This window comes from Myodes glareolus, chromosome 19 (genome assembly GCF_982192425.1).
Source record: "Myodes glareolus chromosome 19, mMyoGla1.1, whole genome shotgun sequence".
NCBI lineage: Eukaryota > Metazoa > Chordata > Mammalia > Rodentia > Cricetidae > Myodes > Myodes glareolus.
In genome coordinates this window covers 45,337,629-45,363,316 of record NC_142044.1, presented here as the reverse complement: position 1 = coordinate 45,363,316, position 25,688 = coordinate 45,337,629, and the positions used below count along the sequence as shown (strand labels likewise).

Sequence of the window (25,688 nt, the reverse complement as noted above, 5' to 3'; positions counted from 1 at the left end):
CATCCATGCAGGAAACAGAGCAGGCCATGGTGAGACCAAGCCCTCAAACTTGCATCCCCTGTGTACTTCCTCAGGCAAGTGCCTGTCTCCTAAAAGGCCCATTAGCTTTCCTATACAGCACCAAATACATGAACTAGTGGTGAGAGGGAGCCTGGCAGGTGGCCCCATGATGGCTAAGGGACAAACATGGTCGGGCAGATAGAGCTTAAATGGGAAGTTTTATTGGGGGGAAGGGAAGGGAGAGGAAAAATCCTGCCTGCCCTACCTCCCCACCCGCAGAAGTGTAGCAGGAAAGACAGCTGGAATGGGAGGGCTTATCTCTTTAAGGGACTTTTTGCACTTGTGCACACACAGCAGCCATAGAACCCTGGAATGACTAGGATACTGCCTGGGTTCATCTTGCCAGGTGACAGGGGCCCCCATAATGCCTGAATTCTAACACCTAGGGGGATGTTTCTCATTTAAACCATCCGTAACTTTAGTGGACTTAAGCCAGAAAGTGAGCATTTCTATAATTTTGTTTTGTTTTTTAGAGACAGGGTTTCTCTGTGTGCAGCTCTGGCTGTCCTGGAGCTCTGTAGACCAGGATGGACTCAAACTCAGAGATCCGCCTGCCTCTACCTCCCGAGTGCTGGAATTAAAGGCGTGTGCCATTACTGCCTGGCCTTTCTTTGTTTTGTTTTTTTGTTTTGTTTTGTTTTTAAACTTTGCAAACTTATTTATTGGCTTTTCAGGGTAGCCCTATGTATATTGGAACTCTCTCTGTAGACCAGGCTGACCTTGAATTCAGAGATCCACCTGACTCTGCTCCCAAGTGCTGGGATTTAGTTGGATCTTCTGGAGGCATTTTCTCAGAGGAGGTGCCCTCTTTTCAGATAACTAGCTTGTGGCAAGCTGACATAAAACTAGGCAGCACGCTAGCTACAAGCCCTGTTTTCTCGAGTATAGACAGACAGGCATTTGTTCATAGGGAACAAGGAGCTGGTGTCTTGCTCTGAAGAAATTAAACTTGAAGGACTACTTCACTGTTTGGGTGAGCTCTGGCATCAAAAAAGTATAACTACTTATTCACTGATAAGGATAGGATAGAATAGTACTTAGTCCTACTGCTCTTCCTCCTCCTAAACAACCCTGAATATGTTATAGAGGAAAATGGGACTCAAGGCTTTCAACCTGAATGTAAATGAATCGAGATTTGGGGTGAGGTGGGGGAGACAAAGTAAAGGCAGCAGACTGGCTATAACACAGGTTTAAATTAATTAGTCTATTACAATACCCAAAATGTCTGTGTCTCAGTTGCCAGTGACTCACAAGAACCCATGGACATCAACCCTAGGGTGGCAGAGGTGGTGGAATTGACAAGGTTTTTTTAAATTTTCTCACTGTTTATTTTTTAACAGGGTTTTACAATGTCACTATCTAGCCAAGACTGACTGGCCTTGGACATAATAATCTAATCCTCCATCCACAGTCTGATAATGGGGATTAACACATGTGGCACAGCTCCCAACTTTAATATTAAAGTAGCCATTGTTTGGTTGAGGGGCTTCACCTCAGCTCCCTGGCAGCCCTTTATTCAAAGAGTCTGGAATGTTTGGTTGGTGGCTTCATCCCAGCCCCCTAGCATCCATATATACAGGGAGTCTGGAATGTTTGGTCAGAAGCCTCACCTCAGCCCCTCTCCATTTCAAGCCCCCTCCCCTGGGAGTTGCCTCAGTCCAGACTCCACCTCCAAGAAAGCCCGCCAAATAGTGACTGCTCCCTCAGGGAGAGTCAAGACCACTTCCATAGGCTACTTAAACTGCCCCCCCCCCCCAAGGGACGAACACATGGTCTTCCCCGTTCTCTTTCTTCTCTGTGGTTTCCCTGGGGGCCATCTGGGAGTGCTGGCATCCATTAATCCTGGGCTTCTAATTTGGTTTAATTTGGTCTGATTTGGATTATTGTGTTGGCAGAGAGGTTTACCAGGCCAGAGAAAAATTTAACAGCCGTCATGAAGCCGGGCAGTGGTAGTTCAGGCCTTTAATCCCAACACTCGAGAGGCAGAGATAGGCGAATCTCCATGAGTTCAAGGCCAGCCTGGTCTACCAAGTGAGTTCCAGGATAGGCTCCAAAGCTACAGAGAAGCACTGTGTTAGGAATTTTTTCTAATGCGAGCTCTCTGCTGACGCAAATTCCCAATCAAGCCAAATCAAAACAAGCCAAATTAAGAAATGTCCAGGTTTAATGGGATTCCTGTGCTCTCGGGTGGTCCCGAGGGGGAACCTGGGGGCCGCCAATGCGACCACCAGGAGGAAGGAAAGGGGACCACGTGTTTCAGTGAGAAAATTTTAAAACTTTGTCAATTCCACCACCTCTGCCATCCTGGGGTTGATGTCCATGGGAGATTTGCTGGCTCTTGTGAGTCATTGGCAACTGAGACACAGTTTGGGTATTGTAATAGACTCTAATTAATTTAAACCTGTGTTACAGCCAGTAACATCCTGGGATTTGGAGTCCAGACCAATACAATTCTCAGGCCTGGGATAGATGCGAGTGCTGGGGTCTATGCTCCCAACTTAACATGCTGTCTTGAAAAAAACAAAGAAAAAAAATTCTTAACAGAGCGGAAATGTGCTATGGAGTGCATGTGGAGGTCAGAAGGTAACTGGTAGGAGTCAGTTCTCCCCTTCCAAGGATGTATCAGGATGTCAGGCTGGGCCGCAAGTGTCTTTCACCTCTGCCATGGCTCCTTGCTTACAGTCTCTCAGCCCAAAGCTGCTCACCCCTTGCCCTCTCACAGTTGAATGAACTACCAAGGAGAGACTGTTTATGCATTTCTCCTCTACTCAGAATCGCACAGTGGCTGCTCAGTTGCACCGTGATTCAACTGCCTAATATTTATTTTAAAGATTTATGTATTTATTGTGTTATTACAGTTTTATCTCCATGTTTGTCTACACCACGTATTTACTGTGCCCACAGAAGCCAGAAGAGGACTTCAGATTTCCCTAAAACTGGCATTACAGACAATTGGAGTGATCAGAAGTGAGTGAACCCGGATCCTCTGGAAGAGACGCAACTGCTCTTAACCTCCAAACCTTCGTTTCACACTCCCCCACGCCCCCCTTATGGCCCCCATCTAAGCCTGCAACCACTTCCCCGCCCCCAAATTTGACGAGGAAGAGGAATACTTTAGGGCTGGGTAAAATCCGGGAGGCGGGCATAGGCAGAGAAGGCGGAGCCCCACGTGGGGTCGTCGTCATGGAGACACAGCCGCGCCGGGAAGCAGAACTACAACTCCCATCCTTCCTTGCGCTCCCGGGTACGCAAGATGGTAGCCCGCAAGAAGAAAGCCCGAGCGGGCGGCCACGAGGGGAGCATACCTGGCCCACCGGGTTATTCAGGTGAGCAGCTGAGGGCCAGGGACTGACCTTTTCGCAGGGAGGTGGCCTGCGGGTGGCGGAGACCACAGCAGCTCGTCAGTTGTCGGGACGCAGGAGCCCGCCGCTCCGGCTCTGGCCGCTGACTCCGCGGGCTTTGCTCAGAGAGGCCTTGGGAGCTCTTCCTCCAGGTCGCGCCCAGCGCCGAGCTTCAGCCGCTGGAGTTTGTCATCGCTGACCTGCTCGTGTCTGCTTCTTCAACAAGCGCTTTCTGAGTGTGGTGGCCGCTGCTGTTTTCCTGACCCCAAGGAAAACGTCCCTGGCTCCCGGGGGTGGAATGGACAAACAGACAGGCCGGTGGAGCTGGAATGGGACACAGAGAAAGGAACTTGAGTGACAGGGCCGCTGGCCTCAACTCAGGGTACCCCGAACTCTCTCTTGCACTTGTAGCTGTTCCAGTCAAGTTCTCAGAAAAGCAGCAGGCTTCTCATTACCTGTACGTGAGACAGCACAGAGTTCGCCAAGACACCCAGTCCACGTGGCCTGCCAATAGGACCCTTTTTATCCTCAATGTGCCCCCGTACTGCACAAAGGTAGGCGTCTGTCAGGGGACCAGTGGGTTCTGAATGGGGGCTTGTCATGGGCCCTACAAAATTCTGGCGGTCAGAGGGAAATGCCTGCAAACCCCCATTGGAGGATGTGGAAAACCGGGCCTCTCAGAATAAGAACATGGCTTTTTAAAAATAAAATTAACCCTGTCCAAACAGAGCCTCACTCTCCTGGAGGCTGTCCTGGAACTCACTAGATAGTCCAGGCTGACCTCAGACTTGCTGTCCTCCACCACCCACTACTCCCTGTCACACCTGGTCGAAATTAATTGTCCTTCCAGCGATTTTTTTGTTACTGGTTAGTTTTTCCTTCTTTCCTTCCATCCTCCCTTACTTCCTCCCTCCCTCCTTTCTTATTTTTTTCTTTTTTTCTTTTTGGTTTCTCAAGACAGGGTTTCTCTAGCTTTGGAGCTTGTCCTGAATCTGCCTCCCAAGTGCTGGGATTAAAGGCTTGTGCCACCCCGCCCAACTTCATTCTTTTTTTTGTTTCAAAGAAAGTCTGGGCTGGGCTGGCCTGGGCTGCAGGGGGTGGGGGGGTGGGGGGGGGAGTGGGGGATGGTGGTAGTGAAGAGGGGTGTTGGGAGGGGGGTGCACTCCTTTAATTCCCCAGCACCCTGGAGGCAGAAGCAGGCAGTTTCTGAGTTTGAGACTAGCTAGCCTGGTCTAGAAGAGTTACTTCCAGAACAGCTAGGACTATTACACAGAGAAACCCTATTTCAAAAAATAAATAAACTAACAAAAATCAGCTACAGTTCTGTCCAAACATACTTTCTGATTATTTGCAGAAACAATTACAGTTATTTACTTTTTTATTTTGTTACGTGTCAGATAGGGTTTCTTGTAGCCTGAGCAGGGTTCGTACTTGTCGCTTAGTTGACGCTGACCTTGAACTCCTGCTCCCAAGGCGTGTGTCACCACACTCAGCTTAAAAAGGAGGTTGAGGACTGGTGAGATAGTCCAGTGAGTAAAGGCACTTGCCACCATGCCCCATGGCCTGAGTTAGAACTCCGGGACCCACATAGTAGAAGGAGAAAACTGACTCCTCCAAAATTTTTGTTGTTGGTGGTGGTGGTTTTTTTTTGTTTTTTTTTTGTTTTTTTTGGTTTTTGTTTGTTTATTTGAGACAGGTTTTCTCTGTATAGCTTTAGATCTATCCTGGAAGTTGCTCTGTAGACCAGGCTGGGCTCAAACTCATATATCCGCCTGCCTTTGTCCCCTGAGAGCAAGGATTAAAGGCATACGGCGCCACCATCCAGCTAAAGTTGTCCTCTGACCTCCACACTTGTAATGTGAAATACACTTGTACCTGTGTGTGAACACAAACAAATGAAATTTAAAACTTTTTGTTTGTTTGTTTGTTTGTATTTTGTTTTTCGAGACACAGCTTCTCTGTAGTTTTGGAGCCTGTCCTGGAACTAGCTCTTGTAGCCCAGGCTGACCTCGAACTCCGCCTGCCCCTGCCTCCTGGGATTAAAGGCGCGCGCCACCACTGCTAGGCTTAAAACATTTTTAAAATTGTTAAATTGATGCACCCACCCTGAGTGCAGGGATTTCAGGTCTCGTGCCTGGTAGGACAGATTCCTTTTTTTTGAGAAGAGAAACGCCGGAGCTCGGGAGGTAGATCGGTGATGGGCTGCTGGCCCAGCATTCCTGAAACCCTGGGATCAGTCCTCAGCACCACAGAAATCAGATTTGGAGACTAGAGGATCAGAACTTCAAGGCCCATTTTGACTACAAAGTGAGTTCAAGGCCAGTCTGGACAACAGGTTGGAGAGAAGGTCTGGGCTGTACAGTGGCTGCCTATCGAAAGCTGACCACCCCTATGTGTAATTAGCACAAACTAAAAAGTCCCCTCGTATTTTCCTGCCAAAGCTGACCACCATGCCGAGCCCAACACCAGCACTGATTCTCTCAGACTTAGTGGTAAAGCTTAATCAGTTGTCCTCTGAAGTCAGTGACATTGGAAATCCTCATCTGCCATGGCAGGCTAGAAAGATCTGCCTCCATGTTGTCTTGGGAGCTACTCAGGGTCGGGCACTCAGGCCCCCTGGGTTTCGTCAACCTGGGCTCCGAGTCGTTCTGGGCTATTGTGGGTGCCCGGAGACCCTGAGGAGCCGTGGGTGTTCATGCTCTGCTCCCCTCTGACCATGGCAGGAGTGCCTGTCCCGACTCCTGGCCTCCTGTGGCGCCATCAAGACAGTGGAGTTGCAAGAGAAGCCTGACCTTGCCGAGAGCCCTAAGGAGCCAACTTCTAAGTTTTTTCACCCCAAGCCAGTTCCGGTAGGCTGCCCAGTACCGCCAGGTTCCACTGAGGGGGGCAGGTGGGTGGGGCCTGGGTGGGCTCAGCAGTGGACTCTCAGACAGACCACTCTGTGGCTCTGGGTAGTCTCTGCAGTGTGTGCTCTAGGCGGTTGTCAGGTGATGGGCTCTGATTCTCTCAGGTGGGCCACATTCCTGGACTTCCTGTTTCCCTGTCTGCTCTGCAGTCTCCCAGAGGACGTTTTCCACTTCCGTAGCTTCCTTCTCAAGACTGGGGCCCTGGCTCCAGGAGCCCTGCTCCTCTCCCCTCTCCTCAGGTTCCCTCATGTCTCCGTGAGGTACAAGGGGGTCTGACCCTGAGTTTGTGCCTTGTCTGTTCATGACGCGCCCTAGCCTGGGATGAGCCTGCTTTTCACTGAGCCCACGGGTGTCCCAGCAGCGGTTGGCTAGCAAGGAGCATGGCTGCCCCTCACCCAGACTCTGGGATGATACATAAAGCAGCCTGGCACCATCTCCCCCGGTCCAGGGCAGGTATGGGGACCTTGTGTCACCAGTGGAAAGGCTCCACGCAGATCTCTCTCTCTCTCTCTCTCTCTCCCCCCAGGGCTTTCAGGTAGCTTATGTGGTGTTCCAGAAGCCAAGTGGAGTGTCAGCTGCCTTGAATCTGAAGGGCCCATTGCTGGTTTCTACAGAGAGCCACCCCGTGAAGAGCGGGATTCATAGTCAGTACCGCTGGCAGTGTCCAGTGCTTCCTCCCCCAGGCTTGGGTTGGTGAGGGACGCTTAATGGGGCCAGCATCTGTGAATGCCACAAGCTGGGGCTCCCTCTTCCCAAGGGACCTCAACTATCAGGGCTGTGTCTGAGACATATCAGGACATAGCCTGAGCCTTTGGCACCAGGTAAGGGTCAGGCCTGTTGCTACTAGAACCTTCCTAGCACCTGAACCTTGACCCCAGGTGCCTCTGCTAAAGGATCCCAGCTTGCTGGCCATATCTGGGTGAAGCGTGAATATCGACTCTGAGTCAGTCACTTCTGCATTCTGTCTGACTTGGAGAACAGGACATTCTATGATAGCTGTAGTTATGGTTTCAAATGAGTGTATTATGTATATGGCCAGCCATTTACATAAGTTAAGAGCACAAACCCAGACAGCAAAGCATCATCAAATCAGTGCTCATGGGCTGTAGACCTGGCTCAGCAGGTTAAGAGCACTGGCTGTTCTAGAGTTCATTTTCCACCAAACACATGGTGGTTCACAACCATTCCTTTTTTTTTATTATTATTATGTATACAATATTCTGTCTGTGTATATGCCTGCAGGCCAGAAGAGGACACCAGACCTTATTACAGATGGTTGTGAGCCATTATGTGGTTGCTGGGAATTGAACTCAGGACCTTTGGAAGAACAGGCAATTCTCTTAACCTCTGAGCCATCTCTCCAGCCCCTCACAACCATTCTTAATGACACCTGGTGCCCTCTTCTGCCCTGCAGGCAAACATACAGACAGAGCACTGTATACATAATAAATCTTTAAAAATGAATAATTCACTGTGCAGAGCTGCTGGCATGGCCTGGCTGAGAGAAGACTAGGGAACAGCTTCAAATGGAGGTTTGGAATGCCCCAGAGTGACTGTGGAGGCTAATAGCTTCCATCAGTGTGCCCCTGCCTTCCCTGTCTCATTGCGGTGCTTTTATGCCATGGCATGAGAACTAGTGCCCTCTGTGGAAGGAGATGCCTGCTGGCTGTTTTCAGGAGGCAGCTGCTGTTTTTCCCCCTCCGGACTACAAAGCCCAGGAGCCAGGCTGCACCAGTAGAGGTTTTGGAGGAGACAAATGAAGGCCTTTTAGAGTCTGCTCTTTTTCTTTTTTTCTTTAATTTTTAAACATCTTACTTTTGTGTGTTTGAATACCACATGTATGTTTTGTATCCAAGGAAGTCAGAAGAGGGTACATCTCTGGAATTGGAGTTATGGGTGGTTAGAAGCCACCATGTTGGAGCTTGGAACTGAACCTGGGTCTTCTGTAAGAGCAACCATGCTCTTAAGAGCTCTGGTCCCCAGGGTCTTTCAACCTGCCCAGCAGCACACGCTTCACACATGCTCCCTTCTCCCTCAGAGTGGATCAGTGACTACGAAGATTCAGTGCTCGACCCTGAGGCCCTGAGGGTCGAAGTAGACACTTTCATGGACGCCTACGACAAGAAGATAGCTGAGGTAGGGGCTCCAGCAGGTCCCCAGGTATCAACGCTGTAGCCGTGGGAAGGTGGTACCACAAGTATTGTATGTTGTCGTGTGGTGCCTGTCCTTGGTTACCAGAGGGAGTGCAGGCTTCCATTTTTGCTTGTGGAAACCTGGGCCATCTGACTGGGTGACATGGACTCTAAAGGGTCAGTAGGTGAGGGTAGTGTCGTTGATATGTCTGATCGACATTTATTGAGGCCAGGAGACACTGATGCTCAAGGTACTTTACCGCAGGAGGCAGCAGTGGGCCCCTAGCCAGTCAGGCATGCTGCTGCTGCACAGCCCTGCCCTTCAACATCCTCTTCCACACAGGAGGAAACTAAGGCCAAGGAGGAAGAAGGAGTCCCTGATGAGGAGGGCTGGGTGAAGGTGACCCGCCGGGGCCGTAGGCCTGTGCTCCCTAGAACAGAAGCGGCCAGCCTGCGCGTTCTTGAGAAGGAGAAAAGGAAGCGTGCCCGCAAGGAGCTGCTCAACTTCTACGCCTGGCAGCACCGAGAGACCAAGATGGAGCGTAAGGAACACCTGAGGGACCCCACAGGCCTTGGGCAAGAAACAGGGTGGCTTGAGGCACATCTGATAGAGGCTCAGGGTTAGAGTCTCTGTGTGCAATGCCCCTACTGCTCCTCTGATATAAATAGTATTTGCCCAGGAGCCCAGCCAGTCTGACTACAGAGTGCTGAGGGAATGAGGGATGGGGCACATGAGGGACTTGGGCTCCTATCCAAGTGTTTCTTATGGGAGGACCTGCTCTTCCTGCTGTCGGTAGGCATCCTGCTCTCAGGACAGTTCTGGGTCCTCTCCTGAGCATGGGGTGGGGGCTCAACCTCTGCCTTCAGACCCCACCTTTTGGCACTGACACCTGCTGCACTGTCTTTCCCACATGCTCCTGGTCCTAGGCCCCAGACCGCACCTTCACCTGAGCAGCCCCTGTTGACCGTCCCTCCTGACAGCGGCAGGTGCCACCTCTAACTTGGGTCACTTGGTGACCGTTTACACACTGAATTCTGGAGCACCCTACTGCAAGGCCTCATCTAGGGAAAGGGACCCCTGGGACTGCTTCTTCGTGGGGAACAGAGGGGTTAGGAGTCCTGCTTTCTCTGGGCCTCTCTTCCCCTGATACATTGTCTACTCAGAATATCATACACCATCATCTCCCACCTCAGCCTAGCCCCCAGAGTGGCAGTAGTCAGCGTCCAGTTCTGATTCCTTGCAGGCGCCTGACCTTGACCGTGTAGTCAGGATGGAAGGGGTATGGGGAGGGTGAGGGAGAGAGCAGAGCCGCCCTGGGACATGAGGGTGAGGAGGTCCCTTTAGTGGGGTAGCTGGCAGGTCCTGCACAGGTACTCTGTGACCCGTCCTGTTCCCTTCACACCCCCAGACCTAGCACAACTGCGCAAGAAGTTCGAGGAGGACAAGCAGAGGATTGAACTGATGCGTGCCCAACGCAAATTCCGACCCTACTGAGCTGTTCTGGGTGTGGGGAACACAAAGACCGACAGGCCTGCTGCCTCGGGGACCGTGCTTAGGGGAGCAGATGCCAGGTCTCCCACAGAAGAAGCTGCTGCCTCCCACAGCTCCGCCTCTACACCCACGCAGGCTGGAAATCAGGACAAGAGGAGGATTTGGTCTTGAGGAGCTGCCCCTGCCTCTTCGGGCCTGTAAGGACACTCCTGGGAAATGTGACTGCTCTCTGCTCTGAACCTGTTACCCTCCATGAATCCCTGCTGGCAACAGAGCCATTTGGAGGGCAGGAAAGAGGGAGGAAGATTTTATTTCCACAGAGACTGGTGATAAACACAAGCACCAGAGACCCAACCGCAGCCCTGCTCCCTCAGCGACACCAGCTTAGTACAGCTCACCAACCGCAAGCCCCAGATCACCTGTCCCCTTCCTGAAGTCACGTATTAAAGGTTAGAATCTTCTTCTATTTCCCCTTGCTTCTAGCTCTGCCACCTGTCTTCTCTGCCGCCTCTCTTGGTCTCGAGCACAGTGAGACCCACCCCACCTATTTTGTGGGAGAGGGTGCTAGGTAGACAGTGTCAACAGCTCCAAGGCCAGAGCTACAGCCTGGAAGAGGTCCTGGGTTGGCTCTGTAGGAAAGAGCTGATGAATCCAGCCACAAGGTGGGGCTCATTCATGTGGACATAGTGATTGCCTGGGACTTCCACATACTGGAACTGCTGGAGAAAGGGGCAGGAGGTGAGATGCTGCTCACGCAGGAGACTTCCACAGCTGCGTGTCTCCAAGGGGGTCAGAGGCAACCTCTATTACCAGCAGCCTGGGGACTTGGGGGCTGTTCCAGTAATGTAGGCATCTGAACTGTGAGGCTACAGTGCTAATCTGGGCATTCACAGTCAGGGTCACTTCTGCCAGTTCTGATAGAGATGAAGCACTCTGTGCAAGGCAGGTGTCAAGACAGCTCCCACTGCACAGAAGCCTGAATAGCAGATGCCCTTTGGGGTGGCACATGGCTGTGTGTAGAGGTTCCAGGCCTCGGGGATTCTAAATGCATGATGACCAGGGAGGGCCAGGTCCTACACAGGCTGCTGGATCTACCACGGGTCTCCTCGTGCCCTGTAGCCATCACACTTGCCAATGTGCTGGTTCCAGGAGCAGTGGAGGCAAGCACAGGGCTGCTTCTAAGAAGTGCACCCCACGAGTAAGCGTGGCCAGGGGTTAGGGTCCTGAACTCTATGTGTCCCAGATTTCTGGGGCCTGGCCATGGAGGGATGAGGCACCGTCTCAGGAAATATGAAGCCATTGATTCTTTGAGGTGGGGTTCAGAACAGACATGTCCAACTTGTCACCTACCCGGGCCACATGCCTTACCTCCTGTAGGATGACTCTTAGCGTGTCCAGCATGAAGAGCAGTGGCTCCTTCTTGTCGTCATTCTCTCGTCTCACTTCAAAGTACCCCTGTGTTGCTCTGGGCAGCAAGAAGTTGGGGTGTCTCATGTCTGAGTCTTAACGGAGCCCTCTGCCCTGTGTGTGTTTCAGGACCTGAAGAGCCCAAGCCTAGACTGATTCTGATTTTCCTTCAGCTATGTCCCTTTGATCCTAGACTGATCCCGGGGTCCAGTCATTTAGTACCAGGTTCCTCTTAGAGCTGGTAGCAGGGCTAGCACGAGCTGAGTGCCTGCTGGGGTGCAGCTTTCTGTACCGCGGAAGTGGGGACCACTGAAAGGTGGGCTGAGATTTGAACTGGCTCTCAAGGCCAGGCTTTTCTTTAAAATAGAACCTACTGAGGTATAATGTAGAGATCACGCAACATTCCCCTCCGTGTTTGAAGCACACTGTAGCCTAGGCTGGCCTCAGGCTTGTCACAGCCGAGCCATGCCCTCCCTAGTCCTGAATTGCAAGTGTGAGCCACCATGCCCAGGCAGTTCCTTGTTTTTTAATTCAAATTCACCTTAATTTATAACAGTGTTAACATTCCTACAACCCCATAAGGAGTTGAAATTTTAACTATAAAGTAAGTATTGAGCCTCCAGTCATCCTAGCTCCAATTCAAGCCTTCGTGTCAAATGTCCCCTGAATGGCTGTCGCTGTCACCACAAAGCACCTAGGAAAGGATCGGGCTAGACGAACTATGAGTAGCTAAACCAGGAAAAGTTTCTAATTCAAAATTCCCAAATGTAAAGACAATGCTGGATGTCTGCTACCCCCTGGTCATCAGGGTTAATCTGGGGATCTGGTTAGGGGTGTGTCCCCTCCACATCGCTCCAGGTGCCTCCTTCCTGAAGCTGTGCACGCAAACAGGACGACCTGGACTAACAGAGCGGGACTCCAGGTCCCCCGATTCCAGTGCCGTGTCTGTGACGTGCATTCTGGTTTCTGAGCATGGGAAGTGGAATCATAAGCACAGCCCACGTCAGGTTTCCCCAGAGACCTGCCGGTCTATGCCGCCGTCCTCACCCCTGCCCTCTGCTCCCAGGCTGCTGCTTCCTTGGCCTTCCCCTCCCGGCACCTGCTGACAAAGATGGTTCCTGAGAAAGCCTGAGTGGACAGTCGTGTGTGGTGTCACCTGGGGAACTGGACACCTTGTGCCAGGCTCCCTCAGGTTCCTGATTCCTGGGTCTGTCAAGGGCACTGGGTCTACACTCACTTGATCAGCAGCACATCGGCCTGCAGGCTGCTGATGAACTGGACACACATCTCCTTGCTGACAAAGTCAAAGACGTTCTCTGGCTGCAGAAACAAAACCGGGGTGAATCCTTACCATGATGTTCCATGTCCACCTGCAGTCAGAGTCCTTATTTCAGGGCAGCTGGGTTCCAGTGAGGTCAGCAGGGTCACCCTCCCCAGGAGGCCAGTGTCCACCACGTCCCTTACTAATCAAGGCTTCTTAGCTTCCATCTGCCAAAGTTCTGTCTCCCATCCCCCATATCCATTCTCCCCTCAGTGAATGTAGACTCCACTCACAGAACCCTTTTCAGTCAGGTATAGCTGTTGACTGGAGGTGACTTGTGGACCTATTGAGGACTGAGGAGCCCCCCGCAGACCCCTCCCGGTACACAGTCCAGCTGTGGACTCTGGGCTCTGGTCACACAGAGCTCATTCCCTTCAGGATACTGCTTCCATTTGACAGTGTGTTTGGACCACAACAGAGTTGTGTCCACTGTACCTGTGTCTCCAGCCGGCACTCACTGCTCTGTCCTTGCATTTAATACACCTGTGCTGCAGGGCACAAGGAGGCCTCCAAACCCGTGCAGCTACTGACGGACACTAGGACACACGCAGGGCAGGGGTGATATACAGGCTAGGATCAGGGGACAGCCAAGTCAAATGAACTACCAGCTTAAACATTCTGCATAGACACAAGGTGTGAGACCTGGACCCAGGTCGATGTGCCCTGCTGTGCCCCAGACTTCTGGGGTCCTCCTCCAGGGGAGCCCACCTCTGTTCTCTAGCCCCACAACTGGCTTCTTTAACTGTGAGAGACTTCAGCAAGAGAATGTGGAAAGGATGCAAAGTCCTGAGACAAGGGTCTGTGTCTGTGTCCATGCGCATGGATGAAAAGACACTTGGGAAGAGAGTCTGTCAATGTATGTACACATGTATAAAGACATAACTGGGAGAAAGATCTGGGGATGTAGCTCACTGTATAACACTTGCCTAGCCTATACACGTCCTAGGGTTCAATACCCAGCACCCCTCCAACCTGCATATGTGTTAGAGATTGGGGATGAAGTCAAAACCCTTGTGCATCGTTGGTGGGAACATAAAATAGTGTAGCCTCTGTGGACAGCAGTTTAGCGCCTTCTCCAAAGATTAGTCACGAGTCATTGCGGGCTCCCGCTGTCTCTTCTGGCAAAGCCAAGAACCGGAAGCCAGGTCTCAAACATTTGTCCCCCATGTTACAGTAGCATTGCTCTTAATTGCCAAAACCTCAACCCCAATGTCTGTCAGCAGAGGAATGGACATAGAAAATGTGCTGTGGGCCAGTTAGATGGCGCAGTGGATAGACACACTGGCTGTCAAGCTGAGTTTGGTCCCTGACACTCATGGAGGAAGGAGAGACTCCCATGAGTTGTCCTGCCCTTAAACTGACACACACAAAAAGAGACAGAATGCGCGCAAGCTGCTTTGCCCACACATTCTGGGATTAAAGTCTCCAGAACGAAACAGTTAAGATTCAGTCTCACAAGTATGAACATGGATGTGCGTTTCCCATGAAAGAATCCGGACAGCATGATGCTGAGGAGAACCCAAGCCCAGAAGGGCAAACACTGGTTAGGGGTTGCTGGCGAGATGGATGAGAACTTAGTGTTTTAATGGATTCAGTGTTTACTGAGGATGACAAAGGTTGGGCTATCAGTGTTGGTGATGGTTACACATGACAGTGTATTTAATACGACCCAGCAGCCAAAGTATGCATATAATTCTAAAACTACTTTTAAAGAAGAGACCACAGGCATTCTGTGAGGGAAGCTGGAAGACAGTGGCACTTACCAGAGAGATCCTCCGGTCCCTGTTCAGCACCAGACCTGGGGAAAGCACAAAGCATGGTGGTTTCAGGGTCACCTGATACAGGAAGGGACTCACCTGGCTTCCTCAGAAGTCCCAGTCTTTCCACAGAGGGCTCATGTCTGCTATCTGGTCTGGTGAAAGCTACCCTGATGTCAGCCAGCCCTGAACTTCCGTTCTGGGATTCCTCAAGAGCAGAGCTTGGTCAAGATGTCCACCGCATCTGGACATCTGGGCCCCAAAAGATGGGAAGGATGAGGATGGAGACAACACGGGTCTCTCTTTCCTTTCCAGTCTTTCTTGTTAAACAGGATCTCACTGTGTGGCCCTCCATGGCCCAGAACTCACTATGTAGACCAGGCTGGCCTCAACTCAAAGAGAGTTGCCTGCCTCTGTCTCTAGTTGCTGAGATTTAAGGCATGCGCACCACTCTAGGCTCCAACTCCCATCGCAGAGAAAGAAACTGTTCATTGCCTTAGGAACAGAGAGTAATCGAGAACCATGGCATTCCTTCCCACATTTGGTTCCTGACATGGATGACTGACAACTTTAGCCATCTAGAAGGGTGTAGCCATGCCCTCCTGGGCCATGTTAATGATTCCTGGAGAAATCATTATGTCCGTAGGAGTGTGGGGGTGGGCAGAGCAGCCTCTGCTGCCGTGTAGTAACTCACAAGCCTTGGAAGTTTTCAGGAGCTGGCAGGGAATGGAAAAGCCAATTCTGGGGGCCCTGCTTCAACAAGGTTAGTTGGAGGGCTGCCTACAAGTAGTCTGCTGAGCTCCCTCATGCACAATCACCAAAGAAAGGTGAAGTCAGATCCAAACACTTGCAAATTGGCTAAGTCCCCAATCTTCAAACTTTCAAACAAATACAGTTTAGAATCAAACAAGTAAATGATTCACATTGCAGAATGCATAAAAAAGACACATATCAGATTTTAATGCCACAATTCTGCACTCAAGAAGAGAAACCACTCCAGGCGAAGTCTAGAGAGGAGTGAAAGCAATTCTATGTCTGCAACACTGGATATACTTAAAACTGAGATAAAGCCATGGAGTGGGCATAGGCGGGGTAGATGCCCACACTGCACTCGGGGCTTCCATCCTCCATAGCCGTCACCTAAATTTTCTGTCTTTTTGTGCAGTGCTGTGGTTGGAACCCAGGACCTCTGCAAGCTGAGGAAGCACTCTACCAATGAACTATGCACCAAACCTTGCACTTTTATTAAGTTACCTGGTTTTGATGTTTTATTCTCATTTTTTAAGACAATGTTTCTGTATGTAACAACACTGGCTGTCCTAGAACTAGCTCTGTAGAGCAGGCTGGCCTCAGACACACAGAGATCTGCCTGCCTCTGCCTTCTGATATCATACAACTTCTTTAAAATGTGGTGAGGAATTGAGGAAGACACAGACGTCAACCTGTGGCCTCAACAGAAATGCACAGAAACACACACCACACACATGTAAGTCTTTGTGTTAGAGTAACCCTTAAGAGAGCAAGGGGACTCTCATCACACATGCTGTTTTCTCTCCCTTTAGGCCTAACCCCATTCACCCCCTGTCCCCTCAGCACAACTGCCACTCAGCAGGTTGAATCATCACTTGCTGCTTTTCTGTCCAATCCCCACTGGACAGGGAGCTTCCTGATGGCAGGGGCTGGGTCTCACCCCTCTGCATTGCTCAGACCTAGAGGTTAGGCAGCGTCAGATTGCCTTACACAAAGTGTCTGATTCTAAGACACGTGTTAGCTAGCTGGGTGGAGGAGAGCCGCGAGCTCCCAGCAGGAGGGGATATGTGTCTGGATGAGAGGTGGGCCCCACACAAGCAGCATGTGACCTCCTGGCCAGCTTTACCCGCTTGGCATCCTGGTAGCCCTGAGAAGGTGCAAGAAGGGCTTTTTTTCTAGAAAGCAAAGCCCTGGACATGCCCCAGAGCATGGAGAATGGAAAGTAGGTCCTAGGTCTATTCTCTGTGGATTTTGTTTGTAAAAAAACAAAAACAAAACAAAACAAAGAGTCTGCTGGGACCATTAAGATGGTTCAGTGGGTAAGGGCACTTGTCACCAAGTCTGAAGATCCAAGTTCAATCCCAGGAATTCACATAGTGGATAGGGAGAACCAAATCTCAAAAGTTGTCCTCCAGCTTCTACATGTGCGCGCGCGCACACACACACACACACACACACACACACACACACACACACACAGACACAACAAACAAATGTGAGCTGGAAAGATGGCTCAGCAGTTAAGAGCACTGGCTGCTCTTCCAGAGGTCCTGAGTTCGGGTCCTAGCAACCACATCACGGCTCAAAATCATCCATAATGAGATTTGGTGCTCAATTCTAGCATGCAGGCATACATGCAGGCAGAACACTGTATTCATAATAAGTAAATTTTTTTAAAAAGCAAAAGCAAACAGATGTCGTTGAAAAAGAGACAAAAATCAAACAGGCCTTGACCCTTGAACACTTACAGACAGCCCCCCAGAGAGACTGCCAGCTGCTAATTCTGCCCGTGGTGACAACTTCCAACTTCTCACCTAGGAGACCCTGCCATCTGCAACATCAGGGAACTCAGAAGTCTTCTACTCCGTCCTCCCTATCTCTGCTGGGACTCGCCAGAGTCACAGACAGATCCAGCATTGACCTGCAGAGAGGTCTCTGACTACAGACATGGCCCTCAGAGCCCTGTTGCTGCCTGTACTGGGTGACTGTGTTATTAGGTCTCTCACCGGCTCCCTTGCCAAGTGTCTCTGTGAAACTGTTCAAGCCAGACAGATGGATCTGCTTTTGACTGAATGCAGCCGGGTTTATGACAGGCATTTCAGCATCCTGGCGGGGCGGGCAGGGCTTCCCTGCCTAGAGACTGGTAGGGCCTCTTGCTTTGTCCTCAGGGGTCCTAGACAGAGCTGTGCTATCCCTCTTTGCAGAACACCTGTAGCCAGTAGGATGTGTTGCTTTTGTTGTTTGCTTGAGTTACATAGAGTCTTACTATACAACCCAGGCTGGCCTCACAGCACTGTCTTCCTGGCTCAATCTCCCAAGTGCTAGGGTTTCTGAATAGGAGGCCACCATACCTGTTTGATAGCTGGGACTGTGGGTTGGAACACTTGTGTTTAGACAGGCATATGAGGAAGGCTGAGCTCATGGCTCTCTCCTGATCATGGTTCATCTTCCTGGTTAAATCAGCTTTAGACTCATGCCTTGGCTTTATTGGGAACTCTCTCTGGCTGGAAGTGGACGCCTAAGTCCTCTTCGTCACCTGCAAGTCTCAGATCATATGACAGAGAGAGAGAGAGAGAGAGAGAGAGAGAGAGAGAGAGAGAGAGAGAGAGAGAGAGAGAGAATGTGCACATACATGTGTGTATGGGTTGGGGGGTTTAGACCGAGAATAATGTTTCCAAACAGTGTATGTATCCAGAGAGCCAGCAGGATCTGGATTTACCTCCTGCTAAGTTAATTCTGCTACAGAGGGGTGCTCCCGCCACAAAGTTCCAACCACTTGCCTCCTCCCCAGCACAAGGCTCACCTACTCAGCAATGCCCAATGTCCTTTCTGTGATCATTCACCATCTCTGCCCACATTTCAGGCAACTCGGGGACCCAGTTGTAATTCCTGGACTGGCAGGGACCATGCCTTTTCTGGATTAACCCATTTCTGTCCAGGGAACCCTGACTTGCCATCTTTGTGAAGCACAAAAGCCTAGACCCTCAACCTTCCTATGGGTTTGTAGGGTAGGGAGACAGGCTCAGGACTAAAGCAATAGATCTGAATGGCAGTCTGTACCCAAACACTCCAGGCCTGCTCCCTGTGACCCTCACTTGGTGTTATATCCTTCCCTACAGGTACAGTGTGCAGCCCAGGAGGCCTCAATCAGCAGTTGGAATTAGAGTCACACAGGACAGGAGTTCCTTGTCTCTGCCAGGGTCAGAAGCTGCAGTGCCCATCACTCCCTCCTGTCTTCCTCTTGGCCAACAGGATTTGACAAGTTGCCCAACCCCATGGCACTGGATTTTCACAACCTCAGTTGAGCCTGTCAGCCTGTGAAAGCAACAATCTAATGACCTTGTCTGTTTCCTTACAAAACTGGGGGAGTCCCATGGTTGTTATGCTAGCACCCACAGGGACTCTGGCTTTGTGCCCAATCTGGGGTACTTTCTGTCTCATCACAACACCGCTCAGAAGCCTTTACCTCACCCGAGAGCGGCTCTGAGCCCTCCCCAGGACACTCATATTTACTCAGTGGTTGTTTGTTACTATGGTTAATCTGGAATGTCTGTTTGACAGGCTTTAGAATCACCATGGAAACAAACCTCTGGCATGTCTCAGAGGGAGTTTCTAGAATCGACTGAAGTGGGGCAGTCTACCCTGATTGTGGGCAGCACCATCCAGTGAACTGGCATCTGGGACTGAACAAAAGAGTGAGCTGAGGGCCAGCATTCACCTCTTTCTGCTTCCTCGTTGTACACACAATGTGACCAACTGCCTCCTGCTCCTGCCGCCAAGCCCTCCCCATCATGATGGGCAGTCCCCTGCAACTGGGAGTCAAACCCTTGCTTCTTGAAGTTCTCAGATAATTCTGCTGCAGTAACTGACAATTGTCTAAAGCCTGTTTGTCTTCTTTTTTCTCTCCTAATATTTACATTTTTTGCCCAGCCTCCCCCTTGCCCATTCCCAGATGTCATTTCCACAAAGGGCATTTGTAAAGGGTGCCCCCTGGAGTTGGGTCACCTACAGAGTCTGCACCCATGGAGACAGGGACAGTGGGACTCACTGCCACACTCACAGTCTTGAGGGGGAGCTGTACCTCTCAGACCCTTAGTAAGGGTATTTAACAAATACATGGAAGAAGTAACACAGAAGACTCTCACGTCGTCAGTGGCTGCCAGGGCCACGGCATCTCCACATCCTCTGCAAACCTCCTCCACATAGGCCCGGCAGGGCACAGCCATGACAGTCACCAACTTTAGTCCAAAACCCTACCAACCTTCACACAGAGTGCGGCCTTCTGCAATGCCTATGTGACACTGTACCTGGTCCTCGGCAATGTGCAGCCTCAGTTTCCCTGCTCTCCAGGACTGTGTATGAGGCGATGGGGGAGTCAATGAAGCAGCTCAGGCACCAAGTGTCAGCTTGGCACATGCGCCCTCCCATGTTCTCCCTCAGTAATGACAGGCGGTCCTTACCTGTGTCCACCTTCGTGGTTCCTCTCTGCAGCAGGAGCTCCCCACTCTCTTTACTCAGGTGGGCGTTGTTACTCAGGAGCCTGGGGGAGACAGGAAGACTCTAAAGGAACCAAGCCTCGATCAAGCCCAGGGGTCGGACAGAAAGGAAAGCAGGCAGCAAGAGATACTGCGCCCATTTTGAATTCCAGAAGGATTTGAATTCAAGGCCAGTCATGGCTACACTGTGATTTCAAGGCAAGCTGGAATATTAGCGAAATCTCTCTAAAATGAATAAACAATGAAAATAAGGGCCAAGGATGTGAATCAGGGGTAAAGTACTGGAGGACTTAGGTTCGACCTCCAGGAAGACAGAAGAAAGGAGATGGAGGGAAGGGAGGCTACCCATGAACAATGCGCATGTTCTTCAGAATCAGTGGGGAATTTCAGCATCAGCGCATCTGCCTGTTATTCTGTGTGTGTCCCTTCCTCTGGAGAACAGACACAAAAGGGAAACCCTGTCCCTACCACACATATTGCAGACGCAGTGAGTACAGATATGACCACGGCAATCCCAGTTGGACCATGAGTGCAGAATTTAGAGGACAACATGGGCATGAGGCAGGTGGTTGTTTTGGGGTGTAGGCTGCCTGACAACTCTATCAGGAGAGTGGGAGAGAACTGTGGGTTTATTGTTGAGGATCCTAAGGCTGGTAGTCAGAGGGAAGAGCTGTGCCATAGAGCGTGAACGTGGGGAGAGGAAAGAGCCCCTCCCCACAGGCAGCATGAGGAAAGAGGGGTGGTGACAACATGGGGCTTCTGAGAAGTCCACTGAGTGACACCCCAGCAGGAGGCAAACTGGGGGTGAAAGGTGGAGGGGAGTATATTGTGAGGAGAGGGAGGAACAATCAGGAGGAGGAGGCTGTAACTTCTCCCTCACTTGGAATGTTGCCCACCAGGGCACAATGGTCCCAGCCCACCTCTGCCCTGCCCTGGCTGTCAGCACCTACCCCTGCAAAAGCTCTTCTGGGCTGGACACCCTCGGGGACTTCTGGGAAGCTTCCATCTTCAGCATGTGCTCTATGTTCCTCCGTTTGTAGGTCAGGATGTTCTCCATTTCCTAGGGATTCCGCCAGAGCTGGTGAATAGGGACGCCCCAGATGAGGGGTCCCAGTCCTCCCCATGGCCCTGCCTGCTGCCCTCCATGCCCCTCTGAGGGATCAGTCAATGCTAGCTGTCCTTCCTCATTCAGCACAGGTTGCCTGGGACAGCTGGAGGGATGTGCTTTGTAGAGCTGTGACACTAGGATTCCTTAGGGCAGGCAAATCAGTGACGTCAGAAAATGCTGTCATCACAAATGGCAGGTAGACGCTTCAGGGAACAGGCAGATTCCATCAGCCATAAAACATGTTCCCAATGGCAGAAGACCAGCAGGTTCAGGTTTTGGGGGCTCAGTGTCACCAAACACCACCCAGGAGGAAGCCTAAAGGCTCTACATTTGTTTCATCAGTGGGACATTACAGAGACGAAAGATCAAAGTTTACCATAATCTGGGTATTGGGTCCACACTAACCCATGAGTTAATGGTTCGTGCAATGGGAAGTTGCTGAGTGCTTACAGTGTGCAGGGCAGTGGTGGCGCACACCTTTAAGTCCAGCACTTCAGGGGGAGAGGCAGGCAGATCTCTGTGAGTTCTAGGCCAGCCTGGTACACATAGCTAGTTCCAGGGAAGCCAAGGATACACAGAAAATCCTGTCTTAGAAAACAAAACGAAACAAAAAGCAAACAAACTCTGATTGCAGCTGTTAGGACGTTGAGGTAGGAGGATTGCCAGGAGTTCATCGCCAGCCTTGGTTACAGAATGATCTCGTGTCTCATAATAAGGAATGAGTTCATTTCCTTAGGGAAGATGTGGCTATTTTGTAAAGGAGAAAATGGAAAGGTGTGGGGGAGGGCCTTGGACTTCCCACAGGCAGGGTGCATTGCCCTCTGTTAGGACTGGAAAAGGGGTGGGGGGAAGGGTGTGTGGGGGAGCAGGGAAAAAATGGGAAAAGGGGAGGAAGTGGGAATTTTTATTGGTATTGTTTTGAAAGTAATTTAAAAAGGGGGAAAAAAAGAAAAAAATAAATTCTGGAGTTATAAAAAGAAAAAAGAAAAAAGGAAGGGTGGAAACAGACACAGTGGAGTCCCCTGGAGCAAACTAACATCCTCAGGGTCACACAGTGGGTAAGGACAGAGCCAAGCCTCAGATACAGAACGGTACTGGCTGCTGTGAGTGCCGCTGCTGGTGTTTTTCCCTCAGCCACACTCACGGCTGATGGATCTGGTTGTGCTCCATGTGCACAGCATAAAGGAATTGGTTAAGTGTTAGGGCAGGCAGCTTGCTGTGGCCCAGAGTTCCTCTACCCATGGCTACTCCCCTCATCTACCTTCTGCTGTTTCACGGTCTATGCGGAATCCCTCAGAATTCTGAGGAATCCAGGCCACACACTGGGCTTCCAAAGACTTCCCATACCCTGGGCACTGACATTCTCAGGATCACAAGCTTCAGGATGCTGCCCTCTCTGGAGGAGATCCCTGGCTAACTTATCCACCCTCGGCCACATTCTCTGGCCTCATTAATGTCCCATACAGGAGACAGAGATGACACCGCCCTCCAGTCCCCAGGAAGTATGGGGTCCCGATCACAGCCTCCAAAGAAGTCTTTTCCTACATTAGAGTCAAGGCCAAACGGTGTTGTATCCAGTAAGATGAGTTTGTCCACCATCTCGGGGAAGGTACAGGCGAACTAGAGAGTGACAACAGAGATGGAGTTAGTGGGTGAAGGCACAGGCTTCACAGTGCAGGAGTCTGCTCTCCCTCCAGTGTGCTCCTCCCAGACCCAACCGCAGACCCAGTGACCCTAGATGGGACACGTAGAAACTCTACAAGGGACCTTTATCAGAACATAGTGTGAATGTGAAAACAGTCTCTGACTAAGGAGATGCTGGCCACAACATCCATCGTGTGAAGGGACTCTTCCTAGCCAACCAAGGTCCCACGTGACCACAGAACAGCCAACTACTCACCATGCTGCCCACAATGCCACCTGTCAGACAAGAGAACAGAGCTGACATCCTATGCAACCCCTCGCCAATATCCTCACCCAAGCACGTTCCTAGGGGCTGTCCTGTCCCATCCCCAGCTCGTCTCCCACCATGGGGTCGGGACTCTGCATCTTCAACTTGGAGCCTCTCCCTGGGCCACCAAGGTCCCTTCACTGAAAACACTCACAAGGCCACCCCTTCCCTCACATGAGACCAGAGGCTCGGTCCCTATGATAAGTATTGGAGGGTCCTCTTATAGCTCTTCAGAGGGGCAGGGAATGGTTTCAGGTACCACTGTGTCAATCTTTCTCCCTCCCCTATAGCCCTCCACAGAACTCAGGGCCTGGCCCAAGCTGACTCACCGAAACTGTGGCCCAGGATGGAGAACCGAGTCCATTTAAAGGCTGAAAACACAAAGCCGGAAAGAGTTACAGCCGTACTCTGAATGTTTTCCTGTGTCCTGGTTTTGGACTTCCTCCAAATCCCTGTAGCACCCCACCCAGGAGACCAGCTGAGGGGGCTCAGCTCCACTGTGGGAAGCTCCTAGAGGAGGAAGCAAGCTCGCTCCTCTCAGTTGCTGGGAGAACTGGAGTCAGACCCCAGACATCCATTCCCAAGCTTGTACTGCCTCCTCGACACTGTATCCTACTCCTGGGATAGAGGGGATGTCACAGAGGACCCCCATCCACCCACACTCCCTCCCCCACAAACACACACTCACAACTCCTTCGTGGCCCTCACTTTCACCCTTGCTTACCTGTTGCCACCCGTCGGACGTCACTCACAAAGCTTTGGTGATAATATGGAAAACCTGGGTTGTGATGGGACGAGAGTCCGTGACCTCCGAAGTCCATGGCCACATAATGAAAACCTGCAGCAGAGAGGAGAATGAAAGAGGGGTCTGCATGGCACCTTCCACCCCTCCTCTGCCCCTCAGTCCATAGCCCACCTTGTGGAAGAAGAGGAATGAGCCTGTCAAAGGAGTTGGCATTGTCCAGCCAGCCATGCAGGCAGAGAACTGGAGAGTTCTTCTGGGAGCCCCAGACTTTGACAGCAATGTGACCCCAGGGCACAGCCAGCTTCAACTCTGAGAGCAGACCTGTAAGGTAGAAGCAGTCATTCATCTCCTGCATCCACCAAACCATCATGTCCTAAGCCCCTCATCTATGTATGCAGCAGCATGCGTGGGCTTCAGTGCTAAAAGGCCTGTCTTGGCTTTTGACAGACAGACTGCCAGATATCCCGACGAGGGAAAGATAAGCATCTGTCCTGTGTGAGAGAACTGAACCGGCTTTTCAGATGTAACTTATTAATGTTGGAACAGAATGGGAAGATGTGTGTTGGGGGTGCTGCCTTTAATCCTGCCAGTTTGGGGCTGTATGACCTTGGACTGGTGGCTTCCAATCTCTCCATTCTCAGTTTCCTTTCTGGTTTATTGAAGTAGGTTACAGTGCCTCTTAACTGTAGAGCATCCCATTCCAAGAACCCCCATGGACATCTGAAATCATTAATGAACACCATATAATGATGAATGCTAGCTATGCTTTTTCATATATAAACACCCATGATAAAACTTAAATCATACGCTAGGTGGAGAATTGCAGCCAGTTCTGGACAGACAGGTATAGGGAGTTCCATGCCCGCTAAAGCTACATTTAGAGAAACAATGAGAGGTCCTGGAGGACAGTCTTTAAGGTGACTCTGGATTTACAACACCACTCAGAGTAGCATCCAACCCAACACTGGAGTTTGCACTAAATATCGTGGACGCTGGGAAGCTGAACCCTAGCTAGTAGAAAATGGCCAGAATCTTCTAAGCCATTCCTAGCAGGCGCCAGGCACTTCACACAAGCCAGCTGCCCACATGTTGAGTTGGAACACTGCCTTTTTCAGTACAGAGACCATGGAACTGAGCCGCGGGGAGGTACAGAAGGTAGCCAAACTCATTCGAAAGATCGAGAGAGAAGATTTATGGCAGACAGCATGATTCCAGGACTCCAGCTGGTCGTACTCAGGTCAGGTGTGTCCCAGAGCTTACCTCCTCATGAGCTGACCCCAAAATGCAACCCCAAATAGCCAAGCTCACATTCCTTTAGTCTTAGGGCCCCCACACTCATTTGGAGCCCACACTCTGGCTCACTGCATCCCAGCACTGCTGACTGAGTCTGAACACCCAGTGGTGAGGGCGGTGAGCGTCCCCTCCACAGGCTCGAGTAAGTGAGTGGGTGCATGACGGTTGTCGCGGGCCTCCCCCTTCCCACTACCACCTAAGGGGCCCCAGGGGCATTTTCACCCATTGCTCTGTCCTCAGGGTTGTCACTCTTCCCTCAGGAGCTCACAGGGATGGAAGAATTCAGAAGCTCCAGCCCCGCCCTCCGATTTTAAATCCAGTCAAGCCACTCCCCTCTCCCTCCCCCGCAGACCTCCTCCAGGACAGTCCCACTTCTAGGTCCAGTTCCTCCCCAAGCAGCAACCATTACCTTGGCCCCGCCCTGCCCAGGCCTAGCCTTCCTGTGTGTGTTCCCTAGCTGGGAACATCCATGTGAATTCTGGTGCTTCCCAGCTCAGTCCTCAGGCTGAGCTGCTGTGGTGGGGCGGCATGGCAGGGCAGTGTTGGAGAGAGTGGAGAAGGCTTGAAGGACAGGCAGGTGGCAGGACCCATGCCTGGGCCACAGCAGCTGGAGTAGGCTGCAGTGACCCCTCAGCAAACAAAGTGCTCTGAGGATTTGCTCTGGCTTCCATAGGAGTGGGACAACTGTGTTTACAGCTTAAGATGTCATCCATGCCCCCACGTGTTCGAGTCCACGCAACAGGGCCTGGCGCCATCCAGTTCTGATTACTGAATGAAAAAAATGAATGTATTGTAATAGAGGGCTGTGGTGGAAACCCCGTCAGGCAAGGAAGGATTCTAAACTGGTTCAGTCCAGAAAAGATGAAGAACCTAGAGTAGGGCTTTGGGCGTGGTTCAGGACACCAAGAAAGGCAGATGAGGACTCCAGG

General features: G+C 51.2%; 2 protein-coding genes across 5 annotated transcripts in view; one reads left to right on the top strand and one right to left on the bottom strand.

Annotated features, from left to right (window-relative positions):
• Positions 1–3,241: 3,241 nt before the first annotated feature.
• Positions 3,242–25,688, top strand: part of LOC125407430 (ribosomal RNA-processing protein 7 homolog A) — a 32,798-nt gene continuing 10,351 nt past the window's right edge. Inside the window, exons 1-8 of one of the 3 annotated variants that reach the window (XR_015735662.1) lie at positions 3,242–3,386; positions 3,813–3,955; positions 6,125–6,250; positions 6,834–6,951; positions 8,346–8,443; positions 8,783–8,981; positions 9,849–10,380; positions 18,286–20,149. Coding sequence is in view for 1 of the 3 variants with exons in the window: in XM_087899124.1 (XP_087755250.1) it covers positions 3,314–3,386; positions 3,813–3,955; positions 6,125–6,250; positions 6,834–6,951; positions 8,346–8,443; positions 8,783–8,981; positions 9,849–9,934 (843 nt within the window). In the remaining 2 variants the exon portion in view is untranslated. Of the gene's footprint in view, positions 3,387–3,812; positions 3,956–6,124; positions 6,251–6,833; positions 6,952–8,345; positions 8,444–8,782; positions 8,982–9,848; positions 10,398–12,404; positions 13,161–18,285; positions 20,150–25,688 lie in introns of those variants that run through there. The other 2 variants (XR_015735663.1, XM_087899124.1) reach the window with 2 other exon arrangements.
• LOC146890965 (serine hydrolase-like protein) lies at positions 10,224–24,919 on the bottom strand. Of its 2 annotated transcripts, XM_087899121.1 has the most exons (12): positions 24,862–24,919; positions 23,638–23,787; positions 23,446–23,559; positions 23,051–23,092; positions 22,671–22,690; positions 22,316–22,390; positions 20,613–20,722; positions 19,627–19,706; positions 14,423–14,457; positions 12,576–12,658; positions 11,300–11,396; positions 10,224–10,650 (listed from the first exon to the last, which is right to left on the bottom strand). In XM_087899121.1, exons 1-12 carry the CDS (start codon positions 24,917–24,919, stop codon positions 10,531–10,533), a joined length of 984 nt encoding a protein of 327 aa, XP_087755247.1. In that variant the 3' UTR covers positions 10,224–10,530. The 2 variants fall into 2 exon arrangements, with proteins under 2 accessions (XP_087755247.1, XP_087755246.1); XM_087899120.1 differs by lacking the exon at positions 24,862–24,919 and having other exon boundaries at positions 23,638–23,851.